The 20,257-nt window shown below is 43.1% G+C and overlaps 1 protein-coding gene across 3 annotated transcripts in view; it reads left to right on the forward strand.

Annotated features, from left to right (window-relative positions):
* LRP4 (LDL receptor related protein 4) overlaps positions 1–20,257 on the forward strand; it is an 82,657-nt gene that overhangs the window by 31,266 nt on the left and 31,134 nt on the right. For all 3 annotated transcript variants that reach the window (XM_087746124.1, XM_087746125.1, XM_087746126.1), the window contains exons 2-3: positions 8,868–9,014; positions 19,012–19,128. In XM_087746124.1, the coding sequence (XP_087602250.1) occupies positions 8,868–9,014; positions 19,012–19,128 (264 nt within the window). The remainder of the gene's footprint in view (positions 1–8,867; positions 9,015–19,011; positions 19,129–20,257) is intronic.

Genomic DNA, 20,257 nt, shown 5'->3' on the forward strand with positions numbered 1-20,257 from the left:
GCAAATGTTTGAGGAAACCTTGTAGTTAGGGGAAGTGGGACATTTGCCATTTAATGGCAAGTAAATATGCAAAAAGCATCACAGTATGGTCACATTCCATCCAAAAGGTCTGGAAACTAGAGTTGAGATGTTTTACTAGGTTCTTACAGAATAGCTCTGGTGTTACCAGGAAGGAGCTGCATAGGAATCTGAAGAGAGGGCCGGGGGAAAAAGTCACTCGGACACGACTTTGTCCTGTCTGACCTTGCCTGATAGAACTCCTCAGTCGCTTGGAAACAGTTGTTGTCTACCTGATACTTCTTGCCTGCCTTTGGATGGGGACTTTGGGCTGAGATTTTGATGTGTTTAATGAGCTTTGGTGGTTGAAAGGTTCCTATTTCTATACTGGGACTTAATGGGTTGTCCACCATAAGCTATTTCCATAGGCACCTGAAGGGTTGCTCAGGAAATGGGGGATAATAAAAGTCCCATTTAGAAAAAAACAATTGCACAGAATTGATAGTCATTGCCTTTTGTCTGATTTTGAGAACTAAATAGTTAGCAGGGGAAAAAAAATACGACATTGGTTCAGGCTTCAAACAGAATCTGTTTGAAGTCTTGAGGGAGCAGTGTGCCATAACATACCTTTGATAAACATTTTATTGCTGTGGTTAGAATATGTTGTTTAGTTTCCCTGTATCAGCCTCAGTGTGGAACTCAATCTTATACCCCAGTTCTGCACAGGGAGAAAGTTTCTTCCTCCATGATGTGACACTTATGCATATTTAGCCTAAAGTAGTTTTTTGGCTGCCATATTGTGTCATAACATGAACCAATGGCTAGCTTGTCTTTTATTATTGCTCCTTGATTTCTCCAGGCATTGCTGCATCCCAGATTTTTCTTTTCGTTTGAGTAACTGTTTCAAATTATTTTCCACCAGATGCACTAGCTTTTAAAAAAATTTTTTTTTGAAGATTGAATCTTAATTTCCTGCCCATAATTCTAATCTTCTAAGGTCCCTTCTATATTATTTCTTTTTCCTCTGTGGTGGTTGTAGAAGAATATTTCCTATTTTGGTATCTTTTGCAGGCTCCTTTAACATGATACTTATTCTCTTGTCCAGATCATTAATGAAGTTATTTAATGGGACTGGAGCTAATGCTGATCCCTATGATACCTACTAGCCATCTCTACCCCCTACAGCTTGACTTGCTGCCATTTCTCATTGTCTTTTTTTTTTATGTTCCTTCAGCTGATTTTTTGATCTGTGTGTGCTGGTAGCCCAGCCAATTTGAATTAGTTTTGACTAGGATTTCATGGCAATAATGTTGTCCCTTCAGCTGCACCTTCTGTTCAAAGACTCTGGATATATAGAAACACACGTTAAACATTAAACCTTAATATGCTGTGCTGACTTAATAGCAGTGTCCCCACTTCTAGAGGGGGAGAAGTAATTTTGTCAAACGCTGTGGAAGATACGGATAGAGTTAGGACGAGTATCTAGAAACCTCGGTTGTAGTCACGTTATTTATTGCAAGGTGTTCGTTCATGACTTGAAGGATTTGGGAGAAGGAACTGTAACAATTGCTTCTTGATCCTTGAGTCTCTTTATGTTCAAATCAAATCCTTCTTTAGTATTTCTTTTTCAATAGCTGTTTCTATAAATGCTTTCCTATCCCCTGGGTGCAGGGTGAGGTTTTCAGTGGGGTTGGTAGTCTTTACTTCTGTGGGATCAGAATTGGGCCTCAGAGACTCAAACCCGTTTTTAAAGGCCTTGTATCTATTAACCCATGGGCTGTTTCTGAAAATATGGCTTCTGGTCCAGTCTCACTCTACCTCATGCATACACCCATCGCACTGAACACTAACTCAGTTTGCACTTTTGTTGCACCCCTTATTTTCTTAAGGTCCTAGCTAGCAGACACCCTGTGGAATTTCTCTTCCTTATGCTTCCTCTTCCTTTTGGTCATATCAAGTGTAACATTTTTCAGGTCTAACCTGCATAGTTGTGCAGTTTAATATGAGGTGTGCTTGATAATTTGCCTCTTCCTAGAACTTTGTTCAGCCGCATGTTTTAATGGAGAACCAGCTGGTTCAGGACTGAGGTATCGCTGCTTTTGCAAATTGAGAGGGGAATCTCTAAGCCTTGGAAACTTTCATCCTCACTTGGAGACTGCCAAAGTAGGCACAATACTGAACCACCAAAAAGATGTAATGTCTTTGACCTCTCTTCTCTGGTTGGTGTGGTTTTGTTGGTTTGGGTTTTTTCTTTCCTTTTTTTTTTTTTTCCCCCCCTTTATTTAACCTTACCACTATCACATTCTTCCTCAAACAAAACTGAAACAGTTCTGTCTAAAGCTTTGAAAACTTTTGGGTTGCTCTTCCTAGTGAGGTTAATTTTACTCTAGGCAGGCATCAAATACTTGGAGACGTGTGGGTACCCAGTTAGAGCTGCTTCAGATACTTCCATAATGGGAGCAGAAAAAAAAGAGAAAACTGTTGGCTTTTATCAGCGTGTGGTGCCCCTTCTGACATCAGACTGTTCTGCTGTAATGTTGCCTTTGCTGTGTCTGCCAGCAGAGCTCTGGGCTTAAGCAATGGTCAGCAAATCCCTCTTCTAAAGCTGGATTAACTGTACTTTCCTTCAGTGGAAACTGCTATTTGGGTAAGAGAAAGGAATCCAAAATTTTCATTTTCCCTCAAGATAGGCAAGCAAAGAAAGCTGAGCTGCTTTGCTATAGAAACACTCAGGGAAATGCTGGATAAAGAAGGAAAATGTATCAACTGAACTACATTCGAGGCCATCTAAAATGTCCAAGGTCTGCCCGCATCAAGGTGTGTATGTGATGGGAATGCAAAAGTGAGCCTGGTTTGGAAGTGGAGAAAGAGAGAAAATGGTTATCTGAGACAGGCCTTCTAACAACAGGTGTGCAAGGTGTTAAAGAGGCTATTAAAGGCTATGCTACAGAATTCACTAATTTTAACCCCAAATAAACAATCAGATGCTCATAGGTTGTTAAAATACAGAAATAAGAAATGAAGTGCATCTGTTGAAGCCAGGACAAAATATTCTGATGCTTAGTCCAAATTTGTTCAAAAATGCTTCTGTTGATAGCCTTCCACACTTTCTCTGGGGAAAAAAAATCACAGCCTTATGCCCATTACTATTAGGACTTTTTTTCTCTCGTTTTCCCTTTAATTCCATTATTCATATTCCAGTTCTTCTAAACAGTCCTGGATTTTTTCCTCTTTGTCACTGTAACTGTCAAATATTTGTACTGTATTTTCATACCTGTTCAATATCCACTTATACCTTCTGTCCTCTGCCAGGGATTTTTTAATATGGTAGGATTAAAATTATAAAAGCTGGTACTGTCATCTTTTTGGTTGTGTCTCTTGTAGTAATGAGGTTGCAGAAAGATCTCTGCCTTCCATCGAAGGCCTTCTGTAGGCCATGAAATGCAGAGTTCATGGAGGGGAAGGATCCATGTGTTACTCAGTCCTGGACCAAAAGAGTGATTGTTCTATCCAGAGGCTTCTGATTCTGAACTGAAAAGTCTGCAACTGTAAATCATGCCAAATATATTCATAGTTCTGGGGTTTCTAAACCTGTTGATGCTATTTTCCTTGCAGTGTAGGAGAACTAACTGGATACTTAACCATGGTTAGCTATGCTACCCTGTGTTACAGGTCATGCAGAATTGCAGGATGGCACAAGCAAACTGATAGCTGTGAATTTAATACTACTACTTCAAAAAACAACAGTAAGAATTTCTGTGTTAGGATGAAGGGGAAAAGATGCAACTAACAGGGTGGCGTGGAGTGGAACAGTCTCTTACGTAGTGAGTTCTTGATACGTGGGAAGAAAGAAAATGTGGAAAGGCAGCACGGTGTTGACCATAGATGCCAGGATCTTTGGCAGTTGTTCACGCAGTATTCCTGGTCAACATCCATTTGAGGAAACTTCATCCATATTGGGGGACTGTGAGAAAATCCTTCTATTGCTAGAATGCTGCCAGGGCCTGACAGAGCTGATGGACCCTGAAGAGTAGGAACATGTTCATCTCAACATAAGAAAGAAATCTTTTACAGTGAGAGCAATCATTCACTGGAACTACCTCCCCAGGGACCTGGTAGAGTCCCTATCACTGTAGGTTTTCGAGATGCAACTGGACAGGGTGCTAGATAATCTCATGTAGGCTCCCTTTCCCGCAAAAGGTTGGACCAGGTGATCTTTTGAGGTCCTTTCCAACCTGGGCTGTTATATGATCCCATGTTGAGGCAACAGCCTGTAGAAGGTTGAATTGCCACAAAATAGTGGTAAGAGCTGCCATCTGTCATTATTTTTACTGAAGATAGAATTAGCATCTCTCCTTTTGGAAAAAAAGCATGCCATCAAGACTTAAAAGAAACAGTGTTTTCACTCTCCCCTAGAAATCTGCTGTCCCTAACAAAACAAAGGCTACAGAGTTCAGTTTGGTAATTATTCTGTCTACTTAAGCTTCCTTTGTAATGTCAGTGTTTCTGTGAATCTGTGGCAAATACAGGGCTGTTATGTAATAGCTCTGAGGGTTGCAAGTGACCTCGTCAACAAAATGGAGCTTTGTATATTAGGTTTTTCTTTATGGGCTATATTATTTGGCCTAATGAAGAGTTGCCAAGGGGGCGGGGGAGGGAAGCAGAGTAACAACTTATTCTTTAAGCAACCCTGCCCACCCCCCAAAAAAAAAGATGTGCAGAAATAATAGGATGGTTATTGACTTTTGCTTTTCAGCCAGAAATGACATAACTGTTCTGCCAACTTTAGACATAAAATTACAAAGATCCTAACTATCTTTTTAAGGGAATGTGTGTGTGGGGGGGGAACCCACCCTCCCTCAGGAGACATTTCATTTGTCAGATAAGCTTGAAGATGGGAGGGTATTTGGAAGGAATCTGAAGAAACTGAGCATAGCACGCTAAATTTAAGGTGATGGCAGATGTTAAGTATGAGGCCTGTGTTTAGACTGACTTCCTGTTTGGTTACTGGATCCTGCTGCTATCGCATCTGGCGAGACCCAAACTACAGACAGTGAAGATGATTTTTTGGTTGCTTGTACCCATGGGCAAGTGAGAGAGTAGGAAACTTACGTGGTGGTGACATGAGGTATTGAGAGAGGCCAGGAAAGTTGAGTGATGTCAGCTCAGCACCTGGCAGTGCCTCTGTTTAGCTTTTGTGTATTGTTTTGTATATATTGCATTGTTAAAATATGTTGGGTTTCTGCCTCCTGCATAAGTGAAATGATTTTTGAACATAGAGAGTTGGTAAAATGTCCCAGCCTGCAGTGTGATGAGAAGTTTTAGGAAAACCGTTTGTCATGGCTAAGCCCAGAGGTACCTCTCATTGTTCCTGCTCCAGAAGAATGTGCGGAAGTGTAAGTAGATATGTCTGCTTTGATTGTCGGTCCAGTTGCCTGAACAGCAAGTGCTGACTTCCGTCCTGTTCCTGGACCCCGACTAACTGGGATTGAAACGTGACACTGGAGGCTTATGTTCCACCCTAACGTGCGCTTGGTTAGTCTTCTGTCTCACGCTCCCTGTGTTTAATGAGAGTTAAAGAGTAAGCCTTCCATTGAGGCTTCTTGCACCAAATGCACTACTTCCGCTTGTCTTTGAGGGAATTTGAGAAAACATGCTTCTCATCCTTATCCTTCCTGGCCCTCTACTGTTACAGATACAGTTACAGGGTAATGTCACTGGAGCTCTGAGCACTGGGAAATAATCAAGGGACACCAAAGGTGAAATACTATCCACGTTGAAATCATTGAGAAGATTCCTGCTGTCTGCAAGGGGTCCCAGGTTTCATTCAATCTGTGTATTTTACTGGATAAAGACTGGTCTTACAGGATTGGTTCTTCTGATACTGTTTGTAGGTTGGAATTAGTGTGCTCTCTGAACAGTAATGTGCTTTACTGGTCCAAGTGTAAGACTAGGGTAAATCATGGTTTATAAAATGCATCATTATAATGACTAGAAGGTTAGTTACCTGAAAGGTCACAAATCACAAAGCATTAGACTCACAAAGGTCATAATTTGGATTAGTTAAGCAAAGCATGCTTGCATAATAGTACTACAGATATAGGCTAGTGCATATGAGAGAGTGTTGGTATCTGGGTCGTAACGTACCCTTCAGCTTCCAACAGTTTCTATAGCATGGTAAAAACACAAACCAGAGATGATTGAACATAGCAACTTTAATGAGGCGGGAAGAACAGATTTAATGTATGTGTGTGTGTGTGTGTGTGTATAACCTGATATTAGTAGCAACTTTTGAAGATAACTGTGTGTTTGACAATACAGCAGATTAAGTTGCAGTTTGCAGATTGGGACAGCTGCACTAATTCTTTCTCTGCTGTTGCAGAGCTGTACCTCCATGCTGCTATTCAGGAGCTAAAATAACTCACTTTTACTTTTTTCCCCCAACTCTCTTATCTGTGCTTATCCAGAAATAAATTATTATTAAGTATATTCCCCTGGTTTAAGAATTGGTTGCCTGGGTGTTTGATCCTTTCCTGTTTGAGAAGCTACCCTAAGACATGGTGGAGCCTGGGCAAGATAGAGCCAGTCACTAGTACTTTTCGTATTTCTCTTTTTCTAGGGGTAATGAGGATGATTATCATCTTGGTGTACTCCAACAGGAAGGGGTATTGGAGCTTAAAGTAGCTGGGATAAGTGCTTTGGGGTACTGTTGAGGATAATGGCAGAAAAATTGCTTTGGAAAAGGTGATTGAAACAGCAGCTACCTTGGATACAATATACAGCTAGTTCTGCCTTTCTGAATAGTGATAGGCAACAGCAAAAGGTGGTTTGTCCTGAATTTCCTGTGCTGCCAGTTTGAAGGAACCTGTTTGATTTTTGGGGAGGTTTGTGGTTCTTCCAAATTTCCTTGTGTTTCTAATAGTCGGATACGTTGCATAGATGATGCATTGCTTTTCCTTAGGGATGTCTGTGCTGCTTTTTTGGCCTTCTGACTCTACATCACCCACTTGCTGTCTTTTTGAGTCAGCCTTTGCCCTGGCCATACCTGGTAAGTCCTTTGAGGATGTGACCACTCTGCCCTCTTGCATTTGCCTTTCCTTCCTTCTGTTCCTTATTCACCTTATGTTCTTCCTACCTGTATCCCTTGTTATACCTGATGGTGGCCGCTTTGTCTAGTATATACAGTAATACCTTGAGATGTATGTTTTCTACTAAGTATTTTAAAGACAACTTGTAGCGGAGATGGGGAAAAGAATAAAAGGTGGTTACACTCATGGCAGTCTGTGAAGCAAGATCCTGCAACCAGTTTGGTTGGCCCAGTTCAGCAGCTTATGGATGTGCTTGGAAAATACTTTGTAGTGAGGCCTTGCAACCTGCGGTATACCTAGTGGGAGCAGGCAGCAGAGGCAGGCAGAAACCTCCTCAGCCAGTTTTGTTGCGGAAGAAACTTACCGTGGAGTTGTTCTTCAAGGAAGAAGTGTATCCCCTCTAAACTTAAATCTTAGCTTAACTTGCACAAGTGGATGTGTTTTCTGTGGAGGGAATTCTGGTGTTGAGAGAGTTGCAGAATAGTTACATCAAATTTTGCAGATACTACTTTTCTCAATTAGAATGGAAAATAAGGAAATTATGAGGCTCTTTTTTTTTTTTTTTTTTTTTTTTTTTTGCTTAGGTTGCTACAGCTTATGGCTCATCACAAATACACTAGATGTAACAAATGAGATCAAAAAGTCTGCAGATAGTTCAGGATGTATATAACTACTACTTGGGGCAGGTATCCCTCTGTACTTCTTTCCATACGATCTATTGTTTAATCTGAGAGCTTTAGGTTTCTTTGAATTGCAGAAAGAAGGAACCATGCAAAAAGAATTCAGTCACAGACTAGCCTGAGGGGGCTGTTGATTGATAGAATAATAATTTATTCAACAGTGGTATTGATTATATAGATTGTCTAGATAAGGTCAGACAGACGTTCAGGCATGACCTTTTCCTTTTTGAGAGGTGGGCTATAGCCTGTTCTCTCTCAAGGCAGAGATTTATTAAGAGAATGTGTGGGGTAATATCATAAATAGTTGCATTTGCTCAGGGGTGAGAGTCAAGAGTTGTGCAGAGTATTGTTCTGTAGCTGGGAGAGGGGAGAAGAGGGTTGAGAGCTCCTTAAGCTAACTTTAAGGCTGGAAAAAAATTTTCTTATCAGATTATGTATTGACATTTGGACTGCATTTTTTTTTTTTTGATCAGTTTGTAGAGTTGAAAATCCTCTTCTCTTGCTTTCATAAATGTCAGTTATGCACAGGATAATGTCACAGTTTAATCTCTACAGATAAATAAGAAAGGATTTTTTTTTTTTCTTTCACTGGAGTCTGAAACATCTAAAGCAGTGACCTGTAAAAGGTTTGCATCTAGAAAGTTCAGGGTCTGGTGAAGACCCCAGATAACTCTCTGAAGTAGAATCTTTGCTATCCCTTCTGTTGTGGTGTCAGAATGAAGTGGAGCAGCAGCAGCACTGTGCTCTGGGAGAAGACTGAGTTTGTAAAATAAAAAGGGTGTTCGGATACCTGGGATTCCTTGAATTCGATTGTGACTCGTGCTGAGTTATTTTTCAGCTAGCTGATTCCCAAGTCTCTTTTTGGCAGGTTGCTATTTGCTGTTGCCTTCAAATAGTCTCATTCCAGGAAACTGTGCATAGTACTTGATCTCCTGTTTCAAACCGTGTGAGGGGGGTGAATGTTTTCCTTTTCAGTAGAATATGTGTTCATACATATAGTGTGTACATGGAGAAAAATTGTGATGTCACTTTGTATTTAATGCATTTATCCTAAAATAGACGGATCTCTTCAAATATCTTTTCTTTGTTTGTTCCTTTACAGGTGTTACAAGCAGCACTGAATGCTCCTGTGGACGTAATCATTTTACATGTGCTGTCAGTGCTTTTGGTGAATGCACATGCATCCCTGCTCAGTGGCAATGTGATGGAGACAACGACTGTGGGGACCACAGTGATGAAGATGGCTGCAGTAAGAATACCATTCTGGACTTGTGTTTGTGAAAACTGAATGTCTTAACTCTTTCTCTGCAGATCCTTCTCTGTTTTACAGGCACATCCTAGTTTTTGCATGACAAATGTTTAAGACTGTAGATGACATACTTTTGACTGACTTCAGTACTCCGAGTCTAACAGAGCCAGTGTCCACTGACATAAAGCACAGTGAAAGCCCAACTCTGCCTTTTGCAGCTGGTTTTAGATGGCTGTTGGAGGTGAATGTTTTAGAGGGAGAGGAGGGACAGAGAGAAGTACCTCTTTTTTTTTTTTTTTTTTTCCCCACCCTTACAAAAGCACTATCTGTGCACTAAAGTATATGGTTTTGCTATAAATATTAATGGAAAATAAATAAGCAGTGTGAGGAAGTGTATTGAGGGCATCTGCCCCCTTCAGTAACATTCTAGTTTCTGTCCTGGCTGTCCTAGGAAGGGAGGGAAAGGTAAGCACTGTAATCAACATTCATCGGTCTTGGCATCTGCTGAGAGAAGTTACCTTGCAGCTACTGTCTATCTGCGTAGTGTCAGCATCTGTGTAGCTGAGCCCAGCGAGGTGAGAACTGATGAGAAGTGCCACTCTTAGTGGGTTTAGCATGATACAGATGAATAGAGAAAAACTCTCCCTTGGAGCCACGAGTAAGTTGCTTTCTTGCCTCATGTCTTTGGATTCCACAGACCGTGGTAGAATTGAAGGGTGGAAAAAAGGCCCAATTTCATGGAACTCCTTTCCTGAAAGTTTCCCTAGAGCTGAAGATTTAAGGCTCCTATCAATGAACATGACTGAGGAATTTATCTTCCTCTGTTGGATGTTTCTTTAGCCTTCTCTGGTTCCACTATTGACTGCTGTAAGGATAGGAGCTTTCCTCATCTTTGAAATACTGTTTTGGAGAATCTCTTCTTCCTTAAGTGTGGGAGATCTCAACCCAGCTTCATGAAAATTTGTTTCCTTCTCACCTCTTGTTTCTTACAATTTTGCAAATAGTGAGCAACATGGAAGACCTCGGGTGAAAAGTGGGGTTTTGAAAAATAGATTACCTGCAAACGGAGGTGATCAGTGTTTGGTTTAAGGATGGTTAGTGAAAAGGTTATTGGGCAAGGAAGTGACCTTAACTGGAGAAATCAAAGTAAGTGGAAGGAAAACCTGCATTTTCACATCCAGTGAAGAAAAGTGTGAATTTGAGAACTTACCATACGCAAGAAAGAGGAGATGAGGATCTGGGAACTGAAGAAATAGTATTAAAATCTCAAAAGAGCAGGAGAGAGGAGGCTGTACTCAACTGTACAGGCTGAAAAAGGAGAAGTTGAGCAGGAATAAGGGGCTTGGGGAGGTAAGGCATATCCAATAACTGGTTTTGCTGGCTTCTTACTGAGCACAGACAAAGATTTTTTTTTTTTTTTTGGTGGGTTTTTGTGGGGTGGGGAGAGGAAGTTGGGGGGTTGTGTTGTGTTTTTTTTTTTTTTTTTTATTTTGGGGGGATTTTTTTTGGTGCGTTGTTTTGGGTTTTTTGGGGGTGGGGTGTTTGTAAGGGGAAGCCATGCTTCACAAATCTATTGGAACGCTGTGAAAGAGTCAGTAACGATTTAGACAAGAGGTACTTGTTGATAAGGTCTACTTTGTACTTCAACAAAACCCAGCACCAAAGGTTTTTAAGCTAAGCAGGCATGGTAGGATTGGGGGCAGGAGGGATAAGACCTTCCGTAGGAACTAGCAGGAGGTGGTTCAAAGCTAACAAGAGTTGCTTGTTCATACAACATATACTTAAGCTGTGGATCTCCTTGCCACAGAACATTGATTCTGAAATTTCAAACATTCTCAGAAAGCAATCTGACAAGTTTATGGATGTAAAATCCAGTGAGGGCTGTTAAAGATGAATATGCCACCTCTTGTTCGGGAAGTCTTTGTATCACAAATAGAGGCAGCTTTTGTCTTCTGAGGAAGAACGTTTACTTGCATGCTATGTTCTTACACTCTTCTCTTCTCTTGGTATCTGCTGTTGCATTGTGTCTCTCTCTGTGGCCTGGGCGAGAGGAACCTTTTGGTCTTGCGCAGTAAAGCTGTGGTTGTGGTGTATCCCTAATATATTGAGGAAATCTGGCCCATATGGATTTGAATGGAAGCTGTGCAAACTAGGGAGCCGTAGTGAACGGATCAATCTGCTGATCCTCTGAGGCCCTGGAGGTTGGGAAGTATATAAAGTAGAGGCAGACAACCAAGTGAGGAAGAGAATGTAGGAACTGGGTTTGACTTTTGCCTTCTTTAATTCACACTTTCTAACAAGACAAAGGGAGGAATAAGACTGAAGCAAAGGGAGCTGTCTAGAAAAGAGCACGTGTAAGATGGGAACATTTAAACATCTCATTCAGAATACGACTTGTGCTGTAGGTGTCTGCAATTTAGTGAGAGAGGTAAGCTAGCATGTATAGAGAAGGACAGTAGATTTGACAAGATGGGAGGGGAAATAAAGAGCTGCATTTATACAGAGTAGAAAAGCGACTCAAGGGGAAGTACTAGAATCTGAGCTGCCTTTTTAAATATTGCATTGTAATACAATAAATACAAAGAGGAGAACTTTTTCAGCTGACAGCCAGAAATCTGAGTGCTATTTAGTGGAAAGAAGAAAGCAAAAATAAAAGTTAAGCAGTGGGGCTAAGGTCTCTATAGAAATGTTAAGTGCATGGCTTCAGCACACACATGCAAGGTTGTAGTGGAGGGGCTGTAGGAACATTTATTCCATTAAGCCTGCTGAATCTTGCTCTTGAGTAGCTGTTCATTATAAGTCCAGGTATGTGATATTATTGTTAGCTTGTAAGAACTAGATCAACTCTACAGTGTAGGTTCGTGGTAGTTGGGCTATTTCCTATCTTGCTTAGCTATTATGCTACTGAAACTTTTTGCTAGAGCAGATTGCTTGCTAAATCCCTCTCTTGCTTGGCATATGGGAGCCTTGTGAAGGTGTACTCATTTGTGGGGTTAACTTTCCATTTGATCTATTTGCTGATTGTGCCAAGCATAAAGAAGGCAGCAGGAGTGTAAGACTAGGGGTGGGGTGTGAGCTCCTTGGAACAGCAACTCAAACTTTAAATCCATTTAAGCTTCTCACAAATCAGCACTGATGCTTGCACATAGTACATGAGAATGGTCAGTTCACAGATTTTCTTTCCTTCCCTGGCCGTCTGTCTGCGACATGCATACAGTGTTCTGGTTGGAGTGAAATTTTGGACAACTTCTCTGTTTTGCACTCGATTTATTTTTTATTTATTGACTTATACCAGGTCTGAAATTGGTGAATTTCTTTTTAATACAAATACTGAGCTGTAGGTTTGGGTTGTCCTGATGAAGTCATCCTACAAGCCCCAGATATGTTATAGGCCTAGTTAAAAAATCAGTGAGATTCCTCAAAAACCATGGGGCTAGTCTTCATGCTGGGCTGAGCCCAGTGGTTTGTTCTGACTCAGGAACCTAAGTCTGTGCAACTACTTATATGTACTCTTCTGAGATGCTAAAGCTGTTGCGATTCTTTTCCAGCGATGTATGGAAGTACAGCTCTTGAGTTTTAAAGACAGGAATTCTAATATCATCAAGTAGATGTCTCTGATCAGAAGAGTGAACAGAAGCGATTGCAAGGAATCCCACATTTCCACTGGTCTGCTGCAAGCTAGTTTTACAGAGTTAGAGGATTTTCTTCTTTCTCCTGTGAGTGTCCTAACTTTCCAGAGAAATAAAGCTGCAACCATGCTTGTTTTAAGGTCTACTTTTTCTTCAGTGTATCAGCTCATATATATACTATAAGCCAATACAACGACAAGAATAAGTTCCTGAGAGAGTTCTGTCTACTTCCTTGGGAAAGGGAGAGGAGAATGGGAAGACATTGGACTGCTGGACTCCTAATGAAGCAAGAGAGTGAAACATGGGGTGGGGGGAAAGGTGAAAATTACTTTAGCAAGTCAAGGTTCCGTCTTGTGTCTGTGTCTATATAGCACTGCATATGCTTGAGTAGCTGATTGGAGTTTACTAAATTCTATATTAATGCAATTTTCTAGCCTTGAACTGATAATCTATCATTTCAGTTAAAGAATGACAGATAGCTTGAAACACACTGTGTGGGTTTTTTTAAAAAAAAAAAAAGGCAAGCTATGAAAAACCAGAGCAGACACAGGGAACATTTCTTCCTTTTGAGAGAGGTTTTTCAGTTTTGAGATAAATTCTTAAAATGTGGTGTGTTTTGGGGTTTGATTTTTTTTTTTTAATGTTCTGTTACAAACTGTAAAACAAATTCCCACTTTTTGAGTCAGTTCCACTAAGTTTTTCCTTGACTGTTACCCTTTCTGCACACCCCAGACATTTTCCACTTGTATCGGTGTCCTTGGAATGTCTGCCTCTCATAGGTATTTTCCCGTCGTTTTTGGGAGAGCCCTGCCTCTGCTTACCTGGCTGTGACAGGAGCTGTTTCTCTTGCAGATCTGAAGCCCTGCTGTGATGGGAGCCAATTATTCCGTGACATGTTTGCTTCCTGCTCTGGATCATGTTTACTAGCCAGAGTGCTGTAGTAATAATAGTAATAAGCAACCTCCCAGCTGTCATGCCAGCTTCATAGACTTTCTCTGGTGTCAGCTCTCTGGCTTGCTGACAGTGTCTGGCTTGGAAGCCCTTGCTACACATGCACAGAGTAGCTCAGCTGCCTTCCTGCCTTGTGCCAACAGAGACTACTTTAGACCGTCCCTAACGAAAGCCGCATGCAAGCGGAGGAATGGTTTTCATTCTGCCCTCCTGCATGTGCTTTGAAGTCCAGTGTGGTGTGAATGAGTCTTACTTCCTGTGGCAAGGGTGAAAGGACAACTGAGTAAACTTGGCCTGAGGACTGATAAATAGTTCTGTTTCTCCTAAGATACACCAAATCCCCTCGTAACCATCCCCCAGCAGAGCCTTCTTACTCGGAATTTTGGATCTGTATCATACCTAATCAGCTTGTGAATGTGTAGCTCCTTGGGACACAGACTTGCTTGCTTAGCTCCATGCACTGTTGTACAATACTTTTTCATTTAAATGGACCGAAGAAGAATTTACTCCTTTTACCTTAAACCTTACTGAAAGTGGTCTGTTGTTCCCATCTCATTGGGAAATTTAGGCAGTTCCTGTTAAGCTGCAACTCATTCAAGCCCAGGAGAGGGTCTCTTCCTTGCCAGGAACAGGGCTATCGGTACAGCCTGCTTATCAGTCCCACAAGGTTTTTTGAGGTGATGTAAAGATAAAAATCTCACAGGTCTTTTGCCAAAATTAATGCAAACTTTAAAAGGATCATCTTCCCTCTGCCCTTCACTTAATCACCAGTCTTGAGCTCAGATGCAAGAGCTCAGGTGAAGCTTCACTTCTGAACTTCAAGTTTTACTAATTAGGAACTCTTGACAAGAGTTTAAGTCGCTCTTGAAAAGACACCAGTTCCATATCTGCAACCATACTTTGTCATTTTATTGGGCTTGGAGTATGTGTGTTTCCTCTAAAAGGCATCAGAATTAATGCAGTGCCCCCTCGGGCAGAGCACTTGTGATCAAAGGGCTGTGAAAGATTGGGTGCTGATACTCTTAAAATTTTTTTCCTCCTCTCTTTTTTTTTTTTTTTTTCTTTTGACCAGCAACATCCTTAAATACAGCTCAGCAGTGTGATTGGAAACATGTTACGTTATTCTGGAGCTAGATTTTCCAAAATGTAGTTAGTAAAATGCAGTGTCTCCTATTTCTTCCTGAGAGTGGACTAACGTCCTTTATTCTTGTTTCTGGACTTATTGCCCGCTGTGCTACAGATCTCAGCAAACAGATCTATGTTTGTGTGTATGTATGTGCTCATAAACATACATGAGAGTGGACACAGCTGGGGGTCAGGTTGCAGTTATCTCTAATGTCGGTAGCATGAATTTTTTTTAGTTTGTATTTATTTTTTAAATCGGCTTCTCATTCTTCACATGCCCACGAGTTTGTCTAATTAAACAGGCAGTATTCTTTAAACTGCTGTGCTCCAGAGCTCTGAACATCAGTCGCTTGCTGTCTTGGGTACAAAGGAACCTGCTCACTACAGGCAACAGGGATAAAGTGTTCAAAGGACAGTGGGACGTGATTCAGTCTGTGTTTCACCTTATAAACTTCCCTTTTCCCTCGCCCTCCCCCTTCCCCTTCTGCTCGGCCATAAAAGAGTGCCCTGTGTAATAGGAGTTGGGAGAGGGGGAGGAATAGCAGGCTTATGATAGACGTAGCTTTGCTGAAACCTTGGATGATGTCCAGTGTGACCATGCAGAGGGATGAGCTCAGGGAAATGGTTAGAAGTTCAAAGACCTTTTTGTGTTGCTCACTGTCAGTTGACAGATGTGACAGATGTGTCACTGCCCAGCCTAGCTCTTCCCACCGGCTCCCCTTCCCTGGGCTTGTTCCCCATCCTGCCTCTCTGCTCTGCCTGGGGAGACGGGTTAGTCCCTGTCTGTCTGGGCATTTGTCTTCAACTCCGTCCTAGGACTTGCCTTTGCTCATCTCTTTCAGGAAAATATTGTTTCTTTGCACAGATACGGAGAGATCAAGCTGGAATTGAGTAGGAAAGGAGGGATGAGGCTTAACTGTGTTTACTGTTGCGTTACCTAATCCTGCTATGAGTAGTGGTGAAAGCATGTTAATGCAATCTCTGATTACTTTGTCATCAGTGGAAGAAGTGCCTATGAAGGACTTGCAGCTTTCTTAGGAAGTAATAAATATCCTTCATTTTACAGGTTGAGGAAGTGGGGCTAAAGAGACAGAACTGTCCCATGGTCATGCAAGCATCAGTATAAAGCTGGGAAGAGAATATAGGGGTTCTGTTTTCAGTCTTCTAGATGCTAATCGAGCTTGTCCAGAGAGGTATTGCTCCATCTCTGGTAGTGAAAGGAGTTCCTACTGCTTAATTTGTATTTCATGTACTCTTCTTCTGACCATGGAAGTGTGGCTTTTAAAACGCGTTACAAGAGTTAAAGCAATACACTTACCAAATTGTATAGCTGTTCCATGATGTCAGGACAAAATATAGTGGAGGTTCTTTGAATGTCCTAAGTGTGACCTCTTAACTTTTGAATTTCCTCTTAACTTCAAATTTCCAAACACTTTGGATGTATTTACAACAATACTAAACATTAACTCTGGGCTAGTGGTGTGCCCTTAGGTTTAACTCCATAGGAATAAAAGTCATCAAAATATGAAGTAATAAATGGCCAACAGAAGGGCTGAATAATAACAACCCTAGAGCAAAGGGCTGTGCGGTGGAACTGAAGCCTGATGTGTTTACAATGAATAAAAGGAAACACAGGAACGTTTCTATGTAGGCAGTTTGCTTTTTAATGGGGAGAAGGGATCGTGGATTGGGAGGGCAGAACTGGGAAGACAGGGGTGAGGAAGAGACTGCCCCTGTGTGAAAGCTGCTCCCAGAATCTCTTGCATTTTTCTTTGAAGGATCTGTTTCTGACCATTATTAGATTCAAGTTAGGAGTTTACATGGATCCCTGCCCTGATCCCATTGGCAGTTCCTCTGCTCTGTGAGCCATCAGCCTTCATTCATTATTTTTTTTTTTCTTAAGTGGGTTTGTGTTTTTTTCTTCCTCCTTTAAAGGAGAGATCCTGTAGAAGGGGATTTATCTCCCCCCTGGTGTTGTCTGGGCTGGCACACACTTGCTGTCTGCTGGGGTGGGAATTAGGTCCTCCTTTGTATGTGGCAGTTTGTGTTTCACCCTCTTCCCCCTGCTCCCCCTCCCCTGTGCTTGAAGCTCAAGTTTTATATTTAGGGGGAGTACTGAACTGCTCCCTGTAGGGGTGGAATTTCATTTTGTGTCGTTACCTCAAGAAGGGATGCAGCAGTTCAGTGGGATAATGGTGTCGGCTCTGAACCAGTGCTAATGGCCTACCCCTCTGGGAGCCTGAAGAATTCTCCCCTGGAGAGTCAGCATGCAAATTCCTTTCCAGGTGGCTCCTGTGCAGCCCTTTGGTGATTAGTCACGCTGGCACCCGGGAGAGCAGACAGAAAAGCATATGCTGGGGGGATGGTCTTAGTCCTGAAACTGCAGCTGAGGCTGGGGAAGGTTTGCTCAGTGTGCAATATATAGAAGTTGTGCTTGGGGGGGAGAGAGAGGGCTGATCTGTGCAACTGACCCTCTGAATCCAAAAAGTCTGTCTTGGTTTTGTTTGAAAGCAGGGTTTGAGGACTGGAGTGTTTTCCCCTTCTGTCTGCCCTGGGCAAGAAGGGGAAGCTCCCTTTCGGTTTTGATGGAGCAGCACAGAGGCGCTCAGGGAAAGTGCAACATAAGGAAACGGGTCAGTTGTCGGAAGACCAGGGTTCTGTCAAACCTGTGGGGTGAAAATACAGATTTGTATGCTTCCCTCTCCTTCATACCTCTCTGGGCCGTAGAGGTAGCTGGATCTCACTTGGATATATATCTGCATGGGGCATCCTGGACACGAGGGAAAGAACCTTTTCCCAAGGGCCAGTGCCAGATTCTGTATTTTGTCACCTAGTTCAGGGTTCAGCATTGAGAGCAGTAATGTCTGCAGTGATGTTATCTCAGATACAGAGACGCCTACACCTGCCATACTGCAGGAACGGCTGAGGAAATGATCTGAACTTGTGGTAGGAAAAGAGATGTTAGAGCAAGTCCGAATTTAACTGCACTAGTGTATTCTTAGGGAGGGAGGCTTTTAGGACAGGCCCTTGGTGAGAAATGTTGGAGGACTTGCTATAGAGAGCAGTGAATGATTCTGTATAGTGTAATCCGTGCTGCTTTCACAGGGCATTGGCAGCAGTCCTGGGCCAAGGGGAAACGGAGGGTTGAGGAAGCTGGAAAAGCAGAAAATGTGACTATTCGTTCTCCTTATTAAATCCTCCTCCTTGTGTGTGTGGCTGCTGCCTTCACCTTCCTCTTTTAGCCGCCACCCTCCCCTCGCGCTCCCACCTTCAGGATAGCGTTGGCAGGGGAAGAAGTAGCAGCATAGCAGAAGAGGGCTGGCCCGCCTGGTGACAGATGGGAGATGCTGTCGGCAAGCTGGGCTGGGATGAAAGGGTTTCAGGCACTATCCTCTCCAGCCCTTACCCCTTTGTGTCGCTGAGCGAATGTTGTTCTTTGGAGAACACACCTGTCAGGAACAGCCTTGTGCAGCCCCTTCCCTGCCACAGCTGGCAGCACTTAAAAGCATGAACCTCCCCAGGGTTGAGTGTTCCTCTCATCTGGGGGGGGGGGAAGGAGAGAGCTGGTGCTTCCCCTTGAATTCCAGCTTTGTGGCTCCAGGCCCCTTCAAACACTGTGCATTTGTGGTTGCACTCCATTGCCAGCAGACTCCTGTGTAGGCAAGCATCATCCCACATCTGCTCCCTTCCTCTGTCCCTTCTGGAGACCTCTAGCAGGGTTTGGACTCTACTGCCCACACCTGAGGTATAGTGAATTATCCCCAGCAGTTGATTCCTGCCTCTAAGCTTCTCCTTGCAGGTTTGTTAGACAAAAATGCTGGCAGAGTCCTCCTGCTGGAACACACGCTGTAGCATGTACCTTGCAAAATCCTGTTCCCAAAAACATTGCTTCTGATAGTTCTCACTCTGAAGAACTCACGGTGCAATAGAAACAGGACGGACTGCACTGGGAAGCTTGCAGGAAAGACGTTGATAATTTTGCTTGTTATAAAACAAGTGCAGTTATAGGAGGACAGCAGGCTCAGGGATGAAAGAAGAAAAAAGGAACTCAGTGGGGGAATTGTGTTGGCTACTTTACTGTGGAAAGGTCAGTGCTTCTCTGGGGAGGAGAGTTTGCCAAGCTACAGGCCTACCCTGGCCCTCCTATCTGAGGGACAGCTCTTCCTTGTGACTTGAAACTTTATGTCTTTTGTTTCTAAGAGGTGTAGCCCTCCTCCCTCAGGAGAGAAGGAACTTCGCTTTCAGGAAGGAAGCTGGCTGCAGCTCCATGAGGTGTTTCTTTGCTGTTGCAGTGCTGCCCACTTGCTCCCCCTTGGACTTCCACTGTGACAACGGGAAGTGTATCCGCCGGTCGTGGGTCTGCGATGGAGACAACGACTGTGAGGATGATTCTGATGAACAGGATTGCCGTAAGTCACCTCTCTGAGGGGAGAGGGTGGGTGAAGTGCCTACCTGCCATGGCCAGGGAAAGTTGACCCTTTTTATTACAGGAATGTAAGAGTTTATCCACTGAATCAGACCTTTGGCTTGTAATAAGCTATATCCTGCTTCTGACAGAGGTGTGTACCTGATGTCCATAATCCCTGGTGCCTTGGCACCTGGCTTGCTGTTCAGCTGCATGTCCTGGGGGAGGGGATGCTTCTCCATCCAGCTGGAGAACCGTTTATGCCCTGCATCCTTTCTAGTTAATGTCCCATGAAGCACTTCCCTGAGCTGAGCTCTTTGTGGCCTCCCCTGTTCATGGAAACACCTAACCTCTGCCAAATCCTCCTGAACTGCCTGTCTGGCTGACTTCCTGTGGCCTCAGGTTCCGCTGTCTGACTTTTCTGCTGTGCCGGGCTGTCCCCAGCATCCTCTTCCTTCAAATACAGCTCCCTAAGGAGAGGGAGGTGCTGTAGGGATGCTGCCCACACAGAGACAGGTTACCCTGAAAGCTGACTGTCTGCTTCCATGTGAGGCACCATCTTCAAAAAGGGCTGCCATGGCGGGCTGCTGGCTGTGAGCACTGCCGTTGTGCTTCTACAGATTATTAAAACGGAGGGAATTTTGCTTGAGTCTTTGGAGTTCAGGCCCATCCTTTCCCCTTTGTGTTGAGGACAAGGGTTACTTGTGGTTGGCTTCTATAGCAAAAGGTGTTCAGGGATACAACTTTCCTTCTCCACAGCAAATCGTCAGGTCCGTACTTGGCAGCACATGCCAGGGAACCAGCGTGTTATGTAGCACTGGACCTTCAGCTTCTCTGAAACCGCACTGGTTGCTAGGGCTGGCATCAGGCTGCATTTAGGAGCAGAACTGTTCTGCTGTCATTGAGATGGTTGCAGCTGCTTAATAAGCATCACTCTACAGGCCTTGAATTCTACGAAAGTTGCGTGCATGGGGTTCCAGAGTGGCTCTGATGGAGGAACCACATCTCAAGAATGCAGAAATAAAGCTCTAGGCTGTGAAGTATTCCACATCCGATACTTGTGTAGAAATGAATTAACTTTTTGATCAGTATGCCCCTGACCTTTGCCTACCCTTTTGGGCAAAGGGCTGGGA

Source organism: Nipponia nippon, unplaced genomic scaffold (genome assembly GCF_047370975.1).
Source record: "Nipponia nippon isolate SJK-2023a ecotype South Korea unplaced genomic scaffold, ASM4737097v1 scaffold_10, whole genome shotgun sequence".
NCBI classification, from domain to species: Eukaryota; Metazoa; Chordata; class Aves; order Pelecaniformes; family Threskiornithidae; genus Nipponia; species Nipponia nippon.